The sequence below is a fragment of the Schistocerca nitens genome, chromosome 4 (genome assembly GCF_023898315.1).
Source record: "Schistocerca nitens isolate TAMUIC-IGC-003100 chromosome 4, iqSchNite1.1, whole genome shotgun sequence".
Taxonomy (NCBI): domain Eukaryota; kingdom Metazoa; phylum Arthropoda; class Insecta; order Orthoptera; family Acrididae; genus Schistocerca; species Schistocerca nitens.
In genome coordinates this window covers 85,969,545-85,986,330 of record NC_064617.1, presented here as the reverse complement: position 1 = coordinate 85,986,330, position 16,786 = coordinate 85,969,545, and the positions used below count along the sequence as shown (strand labels likewise).

The window sequence follows — 16,786 nt, the reverse complement described above, 5'->3', positions numbered from 1 at the left end:
TGGGTGGAAACATTGTGGTAATGAAGATCAACACTAGAATGAGATTTTCACTCTGCAGCGGAGTGTGCGCTGATATGAAACTTCCTGGCAGATTAAAACTGTGTGCCCGACCGAGACTCGAACTCGGGACCTTTGCCTTTCGCGGGCAAGTGCTCTACCATCTGAGCTACCGAAGCACGACTCACGCCCGGTACTCACAGCTTTACTTCTGCCAGTGTATCGTCTCCTACCTTCCAAACTTTACTGACGCTCTTCTGCGAACCTTGCACTCTTTCAGGAGTGATATTTCTGCAATGTGCGCAGAAGAGCTTCTGTAAAGTTTGGAAGGTAGGGGACGAGATACTGGCAGAAGTGAAGCTGTGAGTACCGGTCGTGAGTCGTGCTTCGGTAGCTCAGATGGTAGAGCACTTGCTCGCGAAAGGCAAAGGTCCCGAGTTCGAGTCTCGCTCGGGCACACAGTTTTAATCTGCCAGGAAGTTTCAAGATCAACACCAGTCAGTGGTGACCTCGGAAATGTTAATATTCGTATAATCTGCAGTATACAATAACCTACGTGTCTTGCACCGACTATCAACACATGTTCAAATTCGGTTAATTTGTGACTTGTCTGTATCGAACTGCCCAGGTATTGCGTCAGCACTTGTGTCGTGTACCACATCTAGTTGCAACATTAGGGAGTCATACACAGGACATCTTTAAATAGAACAACCCTTGGCGTGAATTTTCGGCACCCAGTTTACATTAGTGGACGGTAGTGAGTGGATTCCTACCATTACCCAAAATCACTCACCGATAGGTCTCAACGGCGTCCATGTGATGAATTTCGGTAACACTGAGTCATTAGCTCTCTAATCTCTGTTTACAGTGGTTAGACAACATGATTCCTAGAAAGAATGAACGATAGTTAAATTTGTTATACTCTTACGTGGAGGCACGTGTGGTGTAAAATATGCCCTTGTACAGTTTATTTCGTCGTTTAAGGAGTGTCATCGTCATCAAACCACACTAGTACTATGAAACTGGTTCTTATTTTGTTTTTGTCGGAATAACTTCCAGTGTACGAGTAACGGATCGCTCGAATCCAACCCACACTTCTTTTAATAGAATAATGAGGTAACATTCCGACATTTAAATATGGGGTAATGTCACCTATTAGGTCCTCCTAGAATGAGAAATACCTTTGACTGAATAATACGTGAGCTTAGTAATACAACTAATTTTGACTATTAGATATGCAGTGGCTTGCACGTTGGTGAAGGCTTTAAAAACAATTTATTATTTTCATTTCTGGTCTCCTTTTATTAATTACTTACATTCCTTTCAATTTATTCATAATTAAATGTAGTTTCTATATGTACTTGTTGTTAGGTTATAAACTGCTATCTTTGTTAGAGCATTTCTAGAAATATAATTAAAAACAAACCATTATGTTGTGGATATTGCACGTATTAAGAGACTGTATTCTACAAACTCTAGACAAGAGTGCAGGTTTTCAGCAAGCAATAAATGAATGAATAAACAATATCATGGTATTCTTTTGCCTTTAGAATGCAACTGTTCTAAGGAACACATAGGTGGCTGGCCTCAAGAACATCTTTGCGGTCAGTACATTCCCATAACCGATTTGTAATATTTTCGTGATTCTTCCATTTCTTATAGTATAAGTATTGCTGCGAGATACATTGCTTGAGTCATCCTCGCCTTGCATATCTTGTTAAGTAGACACTCCACAGCAGTCCACACTCGACCACAAACAAAACCGTGTCTATATACACTCCTGGAAATGGAAAAAAGAACACATTGACACCGGTGTGTCAGACCCACCATACTTGCTCCGGACACTGCGAGAGGGCTGTACAAGCAATGATCACACGCACGGCACAGCGGACACACCAGGAACCGCGGTGTTGGCCGTCGAATGGCGCTAGCTGCGCAGCATTTGTGCACCGCCGCCGTCAGTGTCAGCCAGTTTGCCGTGGCATACGGAGCTCCACCGCAGTCTTTAACACTGGTAGCATGCCGCGACAGCGTGGACGTGAACCGTATGTGCAGTTGACGGACTTTGAGCGAGGGCGTATAGTGGGCATGCGGGAGGCCGGGTGGACGTACCGCCGAATTGCTCAACACGTGGGGCGTGAGGTCTCCACAGTACATCGATGTTGTCGCCAGTGGTCGGCGGAAGGTGCACGTGCCCGTCGACCTGGGACCGGACCGCAGCGACGCACGGATGCACGCCAAGACCGTAGGATCCTACGCAGTGCCGTAGGGGACCGCACCGCCACTTCCCAGCAAATTAGGGACACTGTTGCTCCTGGGGTATCGGCGAGGATCATTCGCAACCGTCTCCATGAAGCTGGGCTACGGTCCCGCACACCGTTAGGCCGTCTTCCGCTCACGCCCCAACATCGTGCAGCCCGCCTCCAGTGGTGTCGCGACAGGCGTGAATGGAGGGACGAATGGAGACGTGTCGTCTTCAGCGATGAGAGTCGCTTCTGCCTTGGTGCCAATGATGGTCGTATGCGTGTTTGGCGCCGTGCAGGTGAGCGCCACAATCAGGACTGCATACGACCGAGGCACACAGGGCCAACACCCGGCATCATGGTGTGGGGAGCGATCTCCTACACTGGCCGTACACCACTGGTGATCGTCGAGGGGACACTGAATAGTGCACGGTACATCCAAACCGTCATCGAACCCATCGTTCTACCATTCCTAGACCGGCAAGGGAACTTGCTGTTCCAACAGGACAATGCACGTCCGCATGTATCCCGTGCCACCCAACGTGCTCTAGAAGGTGTAAGTCAACTACCCTGGCCAGCAAGATCTCCGGATCTGTCCCCCATTGAGCTTGTTTGGGACTGGATGAAGCGTCGTCTCACGCGGTCTGCACGTCCAGCACGAACGCTGCTCCAACTGAGGCGCCAGGTGGAAATGGCATGGCAAGCCGTTCCACAGGACTACATCCAGCATCTCTACGATCGTCTCCATGGGAGAATAGCAGCCTGCATTGCTGAGAAAGGTGGATATACACTGTACTAGTGCCGACATTGTGCATGCTCTGTTGCCTGTGTCTATGTGCCTGTGGTTCTGTCAGTGTGATCATGTGATGTATCTGACCCCAGGAATGCGTCAATAAAGTTTCCCCTTCCTGGGACAATGAATTCACGGTGTTCTTATTTCAATTTCCAGGAGTGTAACATGTTTCCACTTGCTGCTCCCTAGTTTGGCAGAGATGAAAATCTCTTGCTATAGGACCAAATCACTGGTTTATTGGGACATACCACATTAAACATGTTCGCCCACTTCATTTTTTCTCGTTAAGTAGGGACACTAAGTCGTTAGCCATCCAACTGAGTTAGTGGTCTGGTGTCTGTGAGCCGGCCAGTCGTGTGAAATGGCCTTTAGAGAGCGATAAGCTTCAGGTAAAGCGTGCGAAAGCCTTCACTGACGTTAATCCCTAGTCACCTAGAAATTGAAATCAGATACAACTACGTAAGGTTCAGTAGTATGAGTACGAAAAGACTGGGTTCATAATTTATTTACTAAATCGGTATGCATACGACAGCATGTATACCTGTTATGTTCTAAACAGCCGCGCATAAAAACGGGATTTTCCATTGCATACACCCCGGGTTCTGTTGGTGACAGAAAGATGTGGTCAAGTGTTGTGGAAAGCGTTTGGGGTAGGTACCGTTTGTATAGCCAGTAGAAGGAACGTTTTAGTGTCACTATCATACAGTAGAGGCTCAAAGTATGAATACACTTGCGGCTATTAAAATTGCTACACCAGGAAGATGACGTGCTACAGACGCGAAATTTAACCGACAGGAAGAAGATGCTGTGATATGCTAATGATTAGCTTTTCAGAGCATTCACACAAGGTTGGCGCCGTGGCGACACATACAACGTGCTGACATGAGGAAAGTTTCCAACCGATTTCCCATACACAAACAGCAGTTGACCAGCGTTACCTGGTGAAACGTTGTTGTGATGCCTCATCTAAGAAGGAGAAATGCGTACCATCACGTTTCCGACTTTGATAAAGGACGGATTGTAGCCTATCGCGATTGCGGTTTATCGTAGCGTGACATTGCTGCTCGCGTTAGTCGAGACCCAGTGACTGTTAGCAGAATATGGAATCGCTGGAGTGAGGAGGGTAGTACGGAACGCCATGCTGGATCCCAACGGCCTCGTATCACTAACAGTCGAGATGACAGGCATCTTATCCGCATGGCAGTAACGGATCGTGCAGCCACGTCCCGATCCCTTAGTCAACAGATGGGGACGTTTGCAAGACAACAACCATCTGCACGAACAGTTCGACGACGTTTGCAGCAGCATGGACTATCAGCTCGGAGACTGTGGCTGCGGTTACCCTTGACGCTGCATCACAGACAGGAGCGCCAGCGATGGTGTACTCGACGACGAATCTGGGTGCACGAATGTGAAAAAGTCATTTTTTCGGATGAATGCAGGTTCTGTTTACAGCATCATGATGGTCGCATCGGTGTTTGGCGTCATCGCGGTGAACGCACATTGGAAGCGTGTATTCGTCATCGCCATACTGGCGTATAAGCCGGCGTGATGGTATGGGGTGCCATTGTTTACGCGTCTCAACTCTTGTTCGCACTGACGGCACTTTGAATAGTGGACGTTACATTTCAGATGTGTTACGACCCGTGGCTCTACCCTTCATTCGATCCCTGCGTTAACGTACATTTCAACAGGATAATGCACGACCGCGCAGGTCCTGTACGCGCGTTTCCGGATACAGAAAATGTTCGACTGCTGCCCTGGCCAGCACATTCTCCTGATCTCTCACCAATTGGAAACGTCTGGTCAATGGTGGCCTAGTAACTGGCTCGTCACAATACGCCAGTCACTATTGTTCATGAACTGTGGTATCGTGTTGAAACTGCATGGGCAGCTGTACCTCTACACGCCATCCAAGCTCTGTTTGACTCAATGCCCGGGCGTAGCAAGGCCGTTATTATGGCCAGAGGTGGTTGTTCTGAGTACTGATTTCTCAGGATCTATGTACCCAAATTGCGTGAAAATGTAATCACATGTAAGTTCTAGTATAATATATTTGTCCAATGAATCCCCGTTTATCATCTTCATTTCTTCTTGGTGTTGCAATTGTAATGGCCAGTAGTGTGCTTCTGGGAGAGGAGGAAGCTCTTCAGCATAGCTTCATCCGGTGCAGTCGCCTTTCCACCGCGGAGCGGTTTCAGTTGATTTCCTGCTCGGCGGTCGCTCACCCCGACACCTGCCTCTGACACTGTGCCGTTTGTCGCACCTGTTGCCGGGCAGCCTGGGGCTGGAGTGCCCGCCTCTCTACAACCCGGCCGACTTCCTGGTGTGCGCCGTGTCGGGCGGCCCCGGCCGGGACGACGCGGCTCGCCGCCTGTGCGACCAGTTCGCCGCCAGCGACGCCGCCGCCCAGCTGCTGGCCGACGTCAGCCTCGAGGAGCTGCCGCCGGGGCTCGCCCGCTCCAAGCCCTGCCTGCTGGTAAGCGCACTTCACCGCTGTGAGCAATCAAAGGCCAACAGCAAATGCTAGCTCGATCACTGGTGTCGAGTACTTCCGACTAGCAGTTTATAACCTCTGTTTTGAAATATTGAAAAGTTTGATTTCGAAAAAGACGGTCGTGTGAAACCCAGCTTGCGCTATTCGTCCACGAGACTCAGAGGGCCATAGACACGGATTCCCAGGTAGATGCCGTGTTTCTTGACTTCCGCAAGGCGTTCGGTACAGTTCCCCACAGTCGTTTAATGAACAAAGTAAGAGCATATGGACTATCAGACCAATTGTGTGATTGGATTGAAGAGTTCCTAGATAACAGAACGCAGCATGTCATTCTCAATGGAGAGAAGTCTTCCGAAGTAAGAGTGATTTCAAGTGTGCCGCAGGGGAGTGTCATAGGACCGTTGCTATTCACAATATACATAAATGACCTTGTAGATGACATCGGAAGTTCACTGAGGCCTTTTGCAGATGATGCTTTAGTATATCGAGAGGTTGTGACAGCAGAAAATTGTACTGAAATGCAGGAGGATCTGCAACGAATTGACTCACGGTGCAGGGAATGGCAATTGAATCTCAATGTAGACAAGTGTAATGTGCTGCGAATGCATAGAAAGAAAGGACCTTTATCATTTAGCTACAAAATAGCAGGTCAGCAACTGGAAGCAGTTAATTCCATAAATTATCTGGTAGTACGCATTAGGAGTGATTTAAAATGGAATGATCATATAAAGTTGATCGTCGGTAAAGCAGATGCCAGACTGAGATTCATTGGAAGAATCCTAAGGAAATGCAATCCGAAAACAAAGGAAGTAGGTTACAGTACGCTTTTTCGCCCACTGCTTGAATACTGCTCAGCAGTGTGGGATCCGTACCAGATAGGGTTGATAGAAGAGATAGAGAAGATCCAACGGAGAGCAGCGCGCTTCGTTACAGGATCATTTAGTAATCGCGAAAGCGTTACGGAGATGATAGATAATCTCCAGTGGAAGACTCTGCAGGAGAGACGCTCAGTAGCTCGGTACGGGCTTTTGTTAAAGTTTCGAGAACATACCTTCACCGAGGAGTCAAGCAGTATATTGCTCCCTCCTACGTATATCACGCGAAGAGACCATGACGAAAAAATCAGAGAGATTAGAGCCCACACAGAAGCATACCGACAATCCTGCTTTCCACGAATAATACGAGACTGGAATAGAAGGGAGAAGCGATAGAGGTACTTAGGGTACCCTCCGCCACACACCGTCAGGTGGCTTACGGAGTATGGCTGTAGATGTAGATGTAGATGTAGACCTAATGTACGAGGGACGTAGCGAATTTGATGAGCCACTAATTTTTGTTAATACGCATTTACTTTCACAACATAAACAGCATACATCAACTCTAGAATTAATTTTCACTCTGCACCAGAATTTTTTCGTCATTATTAACTTTTCTACAGGAGCGTGTATACAGTGTAAATGGCATGTTACTGTAAACATAGCTAAGTCTATTTTGTGTCTTCGGATCAATACCACAATGCCACCCACGTCTTGCACGCGATGACATCTCGATCGGGGAAAGATTCAAGTCTAGGAAGGGAGGCATTTACACAACGAACGATGGCTAGGGCAAACCAACCACCACCAGAATTTCCAGGAGCGACATCCAGAGTAAAATTAACCCTGCAGCCACGGAAGAATATAGGTCCATTTAATATAACTGCTTGGGCTGTTCCATTTCCTACAGGTTTATTCTCGAGGCTAATAATATGTTCGTACTATAATTATTAATAAAGTGTGATCCGTGACCTCTGTAACCGGGGAGCGTACGTCGCGAACCGGGGGCTCAAGAATGCAGCAGTTTGAAAAAATTCGAAAACGTAGTGCCGCACTGCCCGCTCAGCGCCTAGCGATTCGGTGACGCAACCCGCCCGACACGGCTCGGCGCCAGGCCGGCGCAGCAAGGGGCGCGTTCTGCGATTGAGACTACAGCACGCGTACGGGATAACTCCCTCTTGCTGCTGATATGAAATTTCTTGGCAAATTAAAACTGTATGCCAGACAGTGACTCGAACCCGAGATCTCTGTCTTTCACGGGCAAGTGCTTCACCAACTAAGTCACGTGAGTATGATATATTTACGAGGGTGAGTCAAATAAAAACCTTAAATTTGTAATAAAAAATCGAAATTTCGCTCCATTATCCTGTAAGTTGGTACGCATGCTACAAACAGCGTGCAGAATGGCCTGTAGGTGGCAGCAGAGTGCAGAGACACACATACCGTCGCAGTATCAGTATAAAGATGGCCGCCCCACTTGCGAATTGCGCTAGGGAAGAACAGCGTTCTGTTATTCGGTTTTTGCGTAGTGAAGGTGTGAAACCTATTGAAACTCATCGACGAATGAAGGTTCAGTACGGTGATGCATGTTTGCCACGGCAACAAGTCTATGAATGGATTAGGAAGTTCGAAAATGGTGCGACTTCGGTGGAAGATGCTCCTCGTCCAAGTCAGGCACGAGTTATGACTAAACAGAACATTGCAGCAGTTGAAGCCATACTGAAGGAAATCCGCCAAGTGACACTGAATGACATTGCAGCATGTTTACAGATTATTCATGGGTCAGCACACCACATTGGGCATGATGTGCTCTAGAAAATGGCTCTGAGCACTATGGGACTTAACTTCTAAGATCATCAGTCCCCTAGAACTTAGAACTACTTAAACCTAACTAAGCTAAGGACATCACACACATCCATGCCCGACGCAGGATTCGAACCTGAGATCGTAGCGGTCGCGCGGTTCCAGACTGCAGCGCCTAGAACAGCTTGGCCACACAGGCCGACAGGTTGTGCTCCAGTTTCACAAAGCGTCTGCAAGATGGGTGCCAGGGCAGCTGACTCCTGAAATGAGAGAACGACGTGTTGAAGCTTGTGGAGAACTTCTTCGGCACTTTGAACGAGAAGGTGATGACTTCCTTGAAAGAATCGTTACTGGGGACGAAACCTGGGTTGACTTCCACCAACCTCAAACCAAGAGAGCGAGCAAGGAATGGCGCCATTCCTCATTACCAAAACCAAAGAAGTTTCGAACATAACCATCAGCAGGGAAGGTTAAGCTGACTCTCTTTTCGGACGAAAAAGGCGTCATTTTGGAGCATTACATGCCTAGAGGGACCACTGTCACCAGTGCATCATACACAGATCTCCTAAAAATTCATCTGCGGCCTGCAATCAAATCAAAGCGACGCTGATTGCTGTCAGCAGGTGTTCTTTTGCAACATGACAATGCAACGCCCCACACTGCCCGTACAACAGTTGCAACAATCACAGACCTTTTTTGAGAGTCTTCCTCATCCACCATACTCACCAGATCTTGCCCCAAGCGATTTCCATATGTTTGGACCATTCAAAGACGCAATGATAGGAAAGAACTTCCGTTCTGATGAAGAAGTATGCCACGAGGTGCGTGAGTGGTTCCGCGGACTACCAAAAGAAATTTTTTGTAAACGAATTTATGCACTTTGTAAGCGCTGGAGGACTTGCATTGGGCGTGAGGGAAATTATGTTGAAACGTGATACAGCTTAGTACCACTTCTGCACAATAAAAAATATTTGAGGTTTTCATTTGACTCACCGTCGTAGAAGGTGGGAGGTAAAGTGCTCGGATAGCGCAGTTGGTAGATAACACTTGCCAGTGAGAGGCAAAAGATCCGGTCCTGTTGTAATCTGTCACGAAGTTTCGTATTAGTGCTAACTCCACTGAAAAGTGGAAATTCATACTGGTCCCTCAGGCTTTGGCTAAGGCATGTCTGCACGAAACAATTTCTTCCAAGAGCCCTAGTCCCGCAAGTTTCGCAGAACTCCGAAGTTTACAAGGTTGGAGACGAGATACTGGCGGAAGTAGAACTGTGAGAACGAAGTGTGCGTCTTAGCCGAGTATTTAAGTGGTAGAGTACCTGCCCTGGAAAGGTTGGAGACGAGATACTGGCGGAAGTAGAACTGTGAGAACGAAGTGTGCGTCTTAGCCGGGTATTTAAGTTGGTAGAGTACCTGCCCCCGAAAGGCAAAAGTCCCTGGATCGAGTACCAGTCCGACAAGTAGTTTTCATCTGCTAGGAAATTAATCTGCAGTGTATTACATCATTTCTTTTCAATCCAGTCTTCGTAAGTACAGTTCTGTAAGTCTAAAAACTATCTTGTGTGGAAATGCGTTATGACTGTCAAAACCCAAGCCACACTCGCTACAGTCACGATTTCGCAGCCTGTGACTACAATATTTGCGAGTCTGTGAAAGAACATGAAACATATTGGCACACAGTGCATCACTCTTTTTCATGCTGCACGCAAGAACGACCCCTGTGGGCCGTGGTAGCCAACGCTGATAGTCTTTTTTCTCCTTCTTTATTGTTATTTCATCCCCTTGTCTCCATGAAGCGGGAGATGGGCTGCCAGCCTTACAATATCACGCTCTTCAACCTAGAGCAGCAACAGAAAATGAATGAACATTTTACAAGTAGTACGAGGGTTGGAACTTTAATAGTGGCGACTATTTATTCACAACCGATACAAAAGCGTTACATGTTTGCACCTGTTACTGTCCTTCAAAGTAGTCACCAGCGTTGTGTAGAACCCGTTGCCAAAGATGTGGAAGGCGTAGTATTCCGTTAGCAGAGCCTGTTTTGTTGATGGTGCCAATGGAGCGGTCTAAAGTTATGGTGTTTCTCGTGTACGACTGTGATGGTGTTATCCTAACGCATTACGTTCCTCCACTGCAGACCGTCAATGCACAGTATTACTGTTCGTTTTTGGAGCATCACCTGCGACCAGCTTTGCGAAAGAAGCGGCGACACTTTCTGCGCAACCCACCCATCATTTTGCACGACAATGCGCGGGCGCTTACAGCGCAAGCTTTGGCTTCTCTGTTCGGTCGATGGGACTGGGAAGTACTGTACCATCCACCGTACTCCCCGGACTTAAGTCCTTGTGACTTTGATTCCGAAGATGAAGGAACCACTTCGTGACATTCGCTTCAGAACTGTTCCAGAGATTCGAAAGCCAGTAGACCGCTCCATTCGCACCATCAACAGAACAGGCTCTGCTAACGGTATACTACGGCTTCCACATCGCTGGCAACGGGTTCTACATAACGCTGGTGACTACTTTGAAGGACAGTAACAGGTGCAAAGATGTAACTCTTTTGTATCGGTTGTGAATAAATAGTTGCCACTATTTAAGTTCCAACCCTCGTATTTATGGATGCAAAATTTAAAAAAGGGTTTAAAATATAATGTGGAGACAAATGTTCATTGTTGCTTTCTTCGTTTAAAGTTTAAATAAGGAAAAAATGTCTCACAGCTAAAGATAAAAAGACAATGCGCATTCAAAAACATTAAAAAGGGTGGTGACTCTCCTTAAAAATAAACATTGCACTTTTGGTAAAAGAACCGAAGGACCTGCAGTGGGTCAAACGTTTGTGGGGAGATCGAACGTTGGGCAGCTGTGGGTGTAAATTTGTTCTGTGGTATTTGTAAAGAGAAGGTGGCAGGTAAGGTGGATATCGGGAAAGATGGAAAGGAGAACAAGTCTGGTGGATCGGCAGGGCAATGATATCTGTATGGAAGAGATGGAGTGAGATGGAGAGGGAGGAGAGAGGTAAGAGCCCTTTTGTGGAGAGGAAACAGGTGGGGAAAGCTATAGCTGGTTGGATGGGCAAATATCGGAGTGGATTTCTTTCTCTGCGAGAGGGAGTCGGTAGAAGTTGGAATAGGTTATGGAGGGTGTGTGGGTGTAGAGGTGGTTGTGGTGTGTTTATAAAGGCCCAGCAGCGTACCAGGGTTGGTGATCAGAGGGGAAGCAATCACGTTATTGGAATATTGTTTGCGGATAGTATAGGAAATGCGGAGGTTTTCGATGTGGATGAGGAGGGGTTAGAATTAAATGACATGGCAGAGGATCCAGGTGGGGGAACGTAGACAGATGCACAAAGTGAGACAGAGTGCAACGTGTTCAAGGAACTAAAGAGAGTTATAGAACCGTGGTGGAGAGATATACATGCAGTATGTGCATGGGAGAGGATGGGTCAGATCAGTGTTCTGTGGGTTTGTAGTATAGTCGAGGGGTGTACAACCTACGTTCGGCCAGTTGATAGTTTTAGTCCACCGTGGGCTTTCTGTTGGAATGTTAGTAGTTGAGGTTTCCACATTAGTTGCTGGGCGATGGTTGGTCCAAGATGTTTTACTGTATTAGTTAACTGGATAGGATGTCATAAATCATGAAGTTAAAGTCATGGAGACGAAAGGCGTAGGTGATTTGTCCTGTAATTATTGCCTGTGTTCGGGATGGGTTGATCTTGAGAGGCCATTGGTTGCAACAGCATGTAGACTGACTGAGGTGGACTTGGAGGATACATTGTGATTTCCAGAGTGTGGACTGAGAGCGAGGAAAGCCAGGCCATTTGCATACTGAAGGAGGTGGGTTGATGTGGGTAGTTTGAGCATTTCAGGAGCGCAGAGAAGATAAAGGACAGGACAGAGCCTTGGGGCAGTCCGGATTTGCTATAGAGAGTGCGGGAATTGATAGTGTTAGTAGTGATAAATGATGGGTGATTAGATAGAAAGCATGCAATAAGGCGGACACAGTTGACTGGAAGTACGCATGTCTGGAGTTTGAAAAGGAGACTAAAATACACACACATGGTCATTGGCCATCTCTAGGTCGAGGGTGACAAAAATATCGGACCTGCGGGTGTTACCTTTGTGCCGTCTAGCGTGACATATCTGTCAATTCAGGGGCTTTGACCCACATGAGCCAATTAGAGCGCTGACTGCTAAAATTCAGTTCAGTCACTATGACACTCACTTGATTTGGCCTTCACATGATATAGTCAATTCTGGCGCTGTTTGTCGCATTGTGAGGACGGAGGCGATCTTCTGCTATCTCGGTGTACTGCTTGCTGTAAGTAGGAGTGATCGCTGCCTGATGTAGGGTTCATCCAAGTGTTTCATTCACGTTCCTCTTGTGACTCTTGCGTTTCATGTATATTTTCAATTCGTGTTTGGTGAGAATAGCTTCTAGTGTTTCGTGTTAGTTGTATTTCATGCGGAACTTCAGTAGTCTGTTATGATTCATTCGAAACCACATGCACACATGGGTTACAGTATCCATTTCTAATTAATCCATCCATGAATATCAAGAGTAAGTCAAACGTTTTATGGTTTTCACTTTCCTGATTTTAAAATAATTGTGTAACTTCTGAGCTTGCGTAACACTTGCATGGTCGAATTGTATTCCTCCATTAAGGATCAACCAGTCTGTAGCTTTCTTTATTTTGTACATTCATTTATCAAATACTGAGTAACTGCAATCATTGCATTACAGGATTCCCTTTGGCCATTCGTAGAATCCTGTGGATTTACCTACTCACGTTAATACGAGGGCGAGTCAAATGGAAACCTTAAATTTGTAATAACAAATCGAAATTTCGCGTCGTTATCCTGTAAGTTGGTAAGCGTGCTACAAACAGCGTGCAGAATGGCCTGTAGGTGGCAGCTTACTGCTGATGCACACATACCGTCGCAGTATCAGTATAAAATGGCAGCCTCCCTTACGACTTGCACCAGGAAAGAACAGCGTTCTGTTATTCGGTTTTTGCGTAGTGAAGGTGTGAAACCTATTGAAATTCATCGACGAATGAAGGTTCAGCACGGTGATGCATGTTTGTCACAGCAGCAAGTCTACGAATGAAGTAGGAAGTTCGCAAATGGTGTGACTTCAGTGGAAGATGCTCCTCGTCCAGGTCAGGCACAACGAGTTGTGACTCCACAGAACATTGCAGCAGTTGAAGCCATAGTGAAGGAAGACCGCCGAGTGACACTGAATGACATTGCAGCATGTTTACAGATTAGTCACGGGTCAGCACACCACATTGTTCACGATGTGCTCCAGTTTCACAAAGTGTCTGCAAGATGGGTGCCACGGCAGCTGACTCCTGAAATCTGAGAACGACGTGTTGATGCTTGTGAAGAACTTCTTCGGCGCTTTGAACGAGAAGGTGATGGCTTCCTTGCGAGAATCGTTGCTGGGAACGAAACCTGGGTTCACGTCCACCAACCGGAAATGAAGAGAGCGAGCAAGGAATGGCGCGATTCCTCATCACCAAAACTAAAGGACCACTCAAAGACGCAATGGGAGGAAAGACGTTCCGTTCTGATAAAGAGGTACGGCACGCGGTGCTTGAGTGGTTGCGCGGACTACCAAAAGAATTTTTTTTTTCTTATGGAATTTATGTACTTTATAAGCGCTGGAGGACTTGCATTGAGGGTGGGGGAGATTATTTTGAAAAGTGATACAGCTTTGTACCACTTCTGCACAATGAATAATATTTAAAGGTTTTCATTTGACTCACCCTCGTACTACGTTGCCTTATAGGAACTGCACCTAGTTGCCTGTATTCTTTCTTTCGAAGGAAAGGTATCCGTTAAATCTTTTAATGCATAGCCAAGTTTCTTTCTTACGATTTTTCAGCAATCAGGTAAGGTGATGTGACGCAGTGGCAGAGTTATAGCTCGTAGCAGTAACTGGACATATTTCAGTTGCTTCACCAAAGCTCTTATTTGTTCCTATCGATAAATAGGATAGAAGGCGAGAAAATTTTTTTTCTGTAAGGGCTTGTTAAGTTCCTTACATGCCTCGTCTTTGATTAGGCAGAAAGTTTGCTTTTTATGTTAGTCTGTGTCCTTTAGAAATGGTGGGCTTCCGAAGCTTGTACTTAGTGCATAAACATTTTACCGAGTCAGATTGGGTTACAAAAGATCCATATTAGAAAAATACGGGGTATAAATCAGTGTAAAACTTCTTTAGAACGTATTTCGAACAGTCTAAAAATTTCCTATACGCAGTAGACTTTCAAACAGACGGAAGACCAACGCTATGGCTCACCAAAGGATATCCGGAAGACGTTCTCGACGTCCTCGTGCATCTCGTAGTTTGTTCTCGTACAGAACACAAACAGTCTCGACTCGGGTGCGGAAGACTTTCCCACGTGACTTTCCTAATTTTCTCTGCGACATCACTAGCATGTGAAGCCCCATGATCTTCCGGTGCTATGTGATGGAGCTTCAGAAATGTCTTTACGGTCCGTTCAGCCTGAAGGAAATAAAAAGAATGCTGCCCTTCGGACGGCAAAAGAGAATCCCTGTAACTTACCCAGCCGACCGCTCTGTCGTTGCTGAGCTCAGGACGAAACGAAATTATTCCATTCTTCCGTTCTTTCAAACTAGTAATGATGGCGCCAGATTTTATACCTGTCCCAATGGTCATCAAAATATCTTCACATTCGTTTTGAAATCTCTGGAATAGACTGTGGAAGAACTTTGTGATCTTCGATGCGATCTCTTAGGTTTTCCCGGCGTGCTTGATTAACAGAAGACGTGGTCATTGTCAGAGTGCTGATCATCTAGAATCATTACAGGTTGGGGACCAGTCCTACAAGAGAGTGCAAGAATTCAAATACTTAGGGGCACTTTTCACTGAGAACTCCTCATGTGAAGCACAGATCAATGCCAGAATACAAGCAGGAAACCGATCTTACCGCAGCCTAGCACAACTGCTTCGGTGCAGATATCTCTGCAGACAGTTCAAGATTCGACTGTACAAAACCCTGATCCAGCCTGTTGTTCTATATGGCTGTGCGACATAGAGTATCCGGGAACAGGACTTCCATAAACCCCTTGTTTTTGAGAGAAAAGTGCTTCGGAAGATCTTCGGTCCGGTTCTGGACGCAGATACAGGGGAATGGAGGATCAGATACAACAAAGAGCTTGAGGAACTATACCAGCAGCTCAACATAGCAGGAGCTGTCAAAGCCAAATGAATGCAGTGGGCCGGCCATGTGGCCAGAATGGAGGGTCACAGATGGCCTCGGAAGCTCCTGGCTTTCACACCTACAGGAAAGAGACCGCCAGGGAGACCCAAGAAGAGGTGGAGGGATGGACTCCATGAAGATTTAAACCAAGTGTCAATAGATGTGGACGAATGGCGGATAGCAGCAATGGGCAGAATACAGTGGAGGAGGGAACTTGTAGATGCGTGCGGCCCACTGGGCCTGATCACGTAGTAGTAGTAGTAGTAGTACGTTGATTAATAGTGAGGTTTTTGAGTGTTTTGCTGAGTTATTGGTTCCATTTTATGCACAATCTTTCTACAACCGACGTAGTCGCTTTGTTCTGATGTTTGAAGTTAGGTCCTGCCAGCGAGTACACATTAGCTGTAAAACTCACAGACTCTGAACAAGATGGCACCGTCTTTCGCCGGAAGACTGTGGAAACAACAACTCGTCAATACACCAGGAATCGCACCATTAATTTATGATCTTCGATCCGTAAACATGGGATCCAGAGGTACAAACTCTCGATAAGCCAAACATTGAATAATTTTTTGCCCCAAACTATTTCCTGCTGCAGTATTGTTGCGATTTAACTCAGTGACATGTCCGTCTTCTCTAATGAAATGGAAAATTACTTCATTGTTGCGAGCTGTAGGGCGTTGCGTGCTAGGGCGACCTCTGCGGGGCTCGTCTTCATCTTCCGTGTTCCCATCTTTGAAGCGTTTTTCCCAGTTCCTGACACTGCTTGAGCCCCGGTCTGAAATGAAATTCAGCAGTTGAATGTACTCACGGAAAGCGATAGTGTCCGACATAAAAAGATATAAAAGATAAATTTAAAGTAAATCCTACTGTTGAGTCTCGGTCTGGAACACAGTTTCAATCCGCCAGGAAGTTTCATATCAGAGCACGCTCTGCTGCAGAGTGAAAATCTCATTCTGGAAACATCCCACAGGCTGTGGCTAAGCCATGTCTCCGCAATATCCATTCTTCCAGGGGTGCTAGTTCTGCAAGGTTCGCAGAAGAGCTTCTGTGAAGTTTAGAAGCTAGGAGACGAGCTACTAGCAGAATTGAAGCTGTGAGGACAGGTCGTCGGTCGTGCTTGGGTAGCTCAGTGGTAGAGCACTTGCTCACGAAAGGCAAAGGTCCCGAGTCTCGGTCCGGCACACAGTTTTAATCTGCCAGGAAGTTTCATATCAGCGCACACTCCGCTGCAGAGTGAAAATCTCATTCTTGAAACATCCCCCAGGCTGTGGCTAAGCCATGTCTCCGCAATATTCATTCTTCCAGGGGTGCTAGTTCTGCAAGGTTCGCAGAAGAGCTTCTGTGAAGTTTCGAAGCTAGGAGACGAGGTACTGGCAGTATTGAAGCTGTGAGGGCGGGTTGTGGGTCGTGCTTCG

At 46.6% G+C, this 16,786-nt stretch overlaps 1 protein-coding gene across 4 annotated transcripts in view; it reads left to right on the top strand.

Annotated features, from left to right (window-relative positions):
* The window catches only part of LOC126251689 (protein scarlet-like), a 327,742-nt gene that overhangs the window by 233,544 nt on the left and 77,412 nt on the right, over positions 1–16,786 (top strand). For all 4 annotated transcript variants that reach the window (XR_007545773.1, XR_007545771.1, XR_007545772.1 and 1 more), the window contains one exon: positions 5,314–5,512. Coding sequence is in view for 1 of the 4 variants with exons in the window: in XM_049952276.1 (XP_049808233.1) it covers positions 5,314–5,512 (199 nt within the window). In the remaining 3 variants the exon portion in view is untranslated. The remainder of the gene's footprint in view (positions 1–5,313; positions 5,513–16,786) is intronic.